General features: G+C 35.2%; 1 protein-coding gene across 6 annotated transcripts in view; it reads right to left on the bottom strand.

Moving 5' to 3' along the window:
• The window catches only part of LOC106876343 (uncharacterized), a 394,374-nt gene that overhangs the window by 36,144 nt on the left and 353,782 nt on the right, over nt 1–4,448 (bottom strand). For 4 of the 6 annotated variants that reach the window (XM_052968977.1, XM_052968976.1, XM_052968978.1 and 1 more), the window contains one exon: nt 333–534. The exons of the other annotated variants lie outside the window; for them this stretch is intronic. In XM_052968977.1, coding sequence (XP_052824937.1) covers nt 333–534 — 202 coding nt within the window. The remainder of the gene's footprint in view (nt 1–332; nt 535–4,448) is intronic. 6 annotated transcript variants of the gene reach the window in all.

Here is a 4,448-nt window from a genome sequence, read left to right as displayed (position 1 = left end):
TATATGCATGTACATACAGCACTAGTGAAGTTTTAGCTCTCAGATATATTATATATTAATTTATTAGTAGTCTCTTTCATTTTTATTGAGAATTATGTGCAATGGCGAAGGAGGGGAATATTTCAATAATAAAAAAACAAAAAGAAATATTTAAAGCCAAAAAAAAAAAATTGAAACAAAAATATATTATAAAAAAAGACAAAATTAAGGGTAATTAGTGAAATAAAATATAAATAAGTAATCAATCAATTAATTAGTGAGTTAGTTAATTAATTAATTAATTAGATGAAATAAAATTTTAAAATAATGCTTTCTCAGGAATCTAACCATACCCGGTAGGGTGAAGAAGAAGTATTGTTGATGGTAGTAGTGGTTGTGTTGGTGGTGGTGGTAGTAGTAGTAGTAGTAGTGGTGGTATCTGTGGCCAGTGGCGATGGTACAGGCTCATACCGGCTGTGAACTGGAGCCACCAACAGGGGGCTTGCATTGCCTGTAATGGAAGTGGTACTGAGAGACTTTTTGTAACGCCGCCACCTGGAAAACCAAATAATTACAAGAGATAGATTGAGGGGGATACTTCAATAAACACACACATACACACACACCATATTCTTGCCCACCTCAATTTTTCTCAAGTTTAAATTATTTTTATACATATTTTTAATATTTTTGGAGCTGTTTTACATGTATGAATCATTTACACATAGTTCTATATCTATCTATCTATCTTCCACTGTATGTATATATGTGTGTGTGTGTGTGTATATGTATATATATCTATACACATACATATACACACATATATACAAGTACATAATATGTGTTATGTATGCATAAATAATCACAAATATGCAGAAAAGCCAAATTCAAAATATTGATGTGTGCATTGATTCTTATCATGTTCTTGCACAATCAAACATGAAAATGATTCTTGTGTTGTAGGGTATCATATCAGAGAGTGCACTTACTCTGAGAGACACAAGTGGATAACTAGAGCCAGTGCTTCAGCAAGAGATTACCACCTCTTCAGCTGAAGATACCAGTTGAACCTTTAGAACTAAAGGAACCTATTGCTTCTATTCATAGAAATAAGCAAATGCAACATTTGCAGGCTTGTCAAACTGAGATTGATTATTGTCTGCACCAGCTTGGCAAGCTGATGCATGCACCAGCAAAGGTTGTGTTTGCTGATTTCTCTATGTAGAAGTAGTAGCATGTATTCGTTTCAAAGATCCACATGGTGTCTACGACTTAAGAGGTGATAAGTCATGCAAAAGCACTGTCTCTAGTAGTTCATTTATGTTCCTTGGAGCATGTGCGTCCTTTGCACACAGCATCTATAAAGAGAAGTTGCCCTTCGATGCAACACCCTTGCAGCAGAAAAACATTTTTACATGTGCTAGAACATGATAAAACTGAATGCACTCATCAATACTTACATACACACACACAGATACACATGTCCCCTAAAACGTTTGTTATCTACATTCCAACAAATGGAGCTTCATATCGTTGTTAGAAAGCAGGTCCTTTCTTACAAGAAGATTTCAAATCATTAAAACTAGACAAGAACATACTTACACCCACACACACATTTTTTTACATGCATACACATACCAATACACACACACACACACATACATGTCACCCAAAACATTTTGTATCTCACATCATATTCTTACTCCTTTCACCTCCCACTCAAGTTCATTTTCAGTCAATACCCTCTTCAAATCACCCATTTCATCTTATCGCCTCGAACAAACACAAACAGCATTAAGTGATACAAGTTTTTCAGTCTTCTGAAGTACAAAACGATTCCATTAGTGCAGATGCAATAACACAATGCATCCAACACACCCAGAAAAATGTTCAGTTGGAGACAGGAGCCAATACAGGGACAAAATGGACTTTAGCATTTTAGTTATTCCATGAAATGTAATGTTTATTTATTCACTTAGTTTTAAATCAATCATGCATTATCTCATGGCTTTGAGATTTCAATGATGTGACAGTTTATTTGTAGGATGACATTGTAGGGTAGGTGTGAGACTCTGGATCTGATCAGTTTGAATACATAACAGGTAGAGTATTTGGGCCTTATGTGGCTGGTTTAAATGTTAAAGGGTTCATTTCTATTCTGCTCATGTTATATGAACCTCCCTAGTACCGGGGACACAATACAGTGCAAATAAAGTGGTTGCTGTCAGGAAGGGCATCAGGCAGTAGAAACCACTCCAAAATTGTATGTCTGAATGAGACATGCTCCTCTGACCTGAGCCATTAATGAGGTCTTTTAACACTGAATAAAAACTGACTCAGACACTGACAACCTATTCAGTCAATGTCAGCATGAAAATTGGATGCTAAACGAGGAATTTATCAGACACACATGCATACATATATATGCCTATAGTGTCTGCATGTGCTAGTGTATATGTGTATGTGTAATAACATATATATATATATATATATATATATATATATATAAAATTAAACAATAGGGTAAAAAATTGGATATTAATTAATATCAATTTAATACCAGGTAACATGCACATTAAAACAATCAGGGAGATTCAGAAAAAAAACCCTGAGATCTCAAACGATTATTGTATATGTATATATAAGAATATATAAAAAAATATATATAAAGGAGGCCACTAGGTGGACTGCTAATGTGCTAGAAGAAGATCACATGTCAGTAGACACATTATATATATATATATATATACACATACACATACAACCACATGTCTTTATATGTGAGTGTGTGTATATCATCATCATCATCATCGTTTAATGTCCGCTTTCCATCTAACCCATGCTAGCATGGAAAGCGGACGTTAAACGATGATGATGATGATGATGATATATACACACTCACATATAAAAACATGTGGTTCAGTGATTAGGGTATTCAGCACATGATCGAAAGGTTATGAATTTGATACCCAGCAGGCACATTGTGTCCTTGAGCAAGGCACTTAATTTCAGTGCTCCACTCCACTCAACTGGTAAAAATGAGGAGAAGTGTCTGTATTTAAAAGAACCAGCTTTGTCACACTCTGTGTCACGCTGAATCTCCCTGAGAGCTACAGCAAGGATATGCATACCTGTGGAATGCTCAGTCACTTGCATGTTACTTTCACTTTCAGAAGCAGGTTGTTCAGCTGTTGGATTAACTGGAACACTCACCATTGTAATGGATGGAGTGCCAGTAATATATAATGATATATATACAAATATGCCATTTATGAATATATATATATGTATGAATATAATGTAAGTACATATACTTAAACACTCAAATCTACATACATACATATATATATATATAATATATATACACACACACATACACATATATGTATGTATTTATAAGTGTGTTTGAGTGTGTACCATTGTCTAGACATCACATAATGGTTGTATACAAACACCTTTGTCATACAAGGTTATTCATTTCCTATCTCCCGTGAGAAACACGTCTGGCTATGAGATAAAATTACTTTGCTTGGTAACAGGCAAGGGTTGGCAACAGCAAGAGCATCAGGTCGTAGAGATTCTGACTCAAGAAATTCTGTTTAATTCATGGAATTATGGAAAAGTGGACATTAAATGATGATTACGATGATGAGGATGATGACAACAGTGAAGGTGTGTGTGTGTGTGTGTGTGTAATCATTCATAAATGCAAACAAGGAGAGAGAAGGGCACTCAATACTGAAAGACAAGGTATACTTGAATGATATTGGAAGCTGAAAATTTGTGTGTGTGTGTGTGTGTGTGTGTGTGTGTACACGTGTGTGTGTGTGTGTACACGTGTGTGTGTGTGTGTGTATAATTATGTGCATATGCACCATCCTATCTGTGCTCTTAAACACAAATGAGACATAGTGGACAGGACATTGATTGGTTATGATGCAAAGGGCCTTGGAAAGATCTATGCTAGCAACATCGTTACAAGAGCACATTCAAAACGAGATAATTCAAGAGTGGAGCAGAGTTTAATGATGTGATGAAAGAGTACTGAAAACACAAGTTTCACAGGGCAGGACATGTCACAAGGTTCACAGACAACAGGTGGATCTGTGAAATTGCCTGGTGGTGTCCAAATGATTGGAAAAGGCCACTTGGAAGGCCTCCATGATGATAGGGAGATGACTTAGTCAAGATGGAAAAGAATGACGCAATCAAGACAAAATTGGAAGCACATTGTGACCAGTGGTGAGTAACAACATTTGATGGTCTGGTAAATACACACACACGCACAAATATATACACACACACACACACACACATATATATATATATATATATATATATATATATATATATACACATACATATATATATGCATGAATTTGTTTTGCAAGATTCCTGATGTGAAATTGTGTGTTGAAACAAATATTGTTCTATTTTGGGATGGTCATTTCCTTTTGTTTTTTTTTTTT

This window comes from Octopus bimaculoides, chromosome 6 (assembly GCF_001194135.2).
Source record: "Octopus bimaculoides isolate UCB-OBI-ISO-001 chromosome 6, ASM119413v2, whole genome shotgun sequence".
In the NCBI taxonomy this organism is placed as follows: domain Eukaryota; kingdom Metazoa; phylum Mollusca; class Cephalopoda; order Octopoda; family Octopodidae; genus Octopus; species Octopus bimaculoides.
Note: the sequence above shows the minus strand (reverse complement) of the source record. Positions and strands in the feature narration are given on the sequence as shown.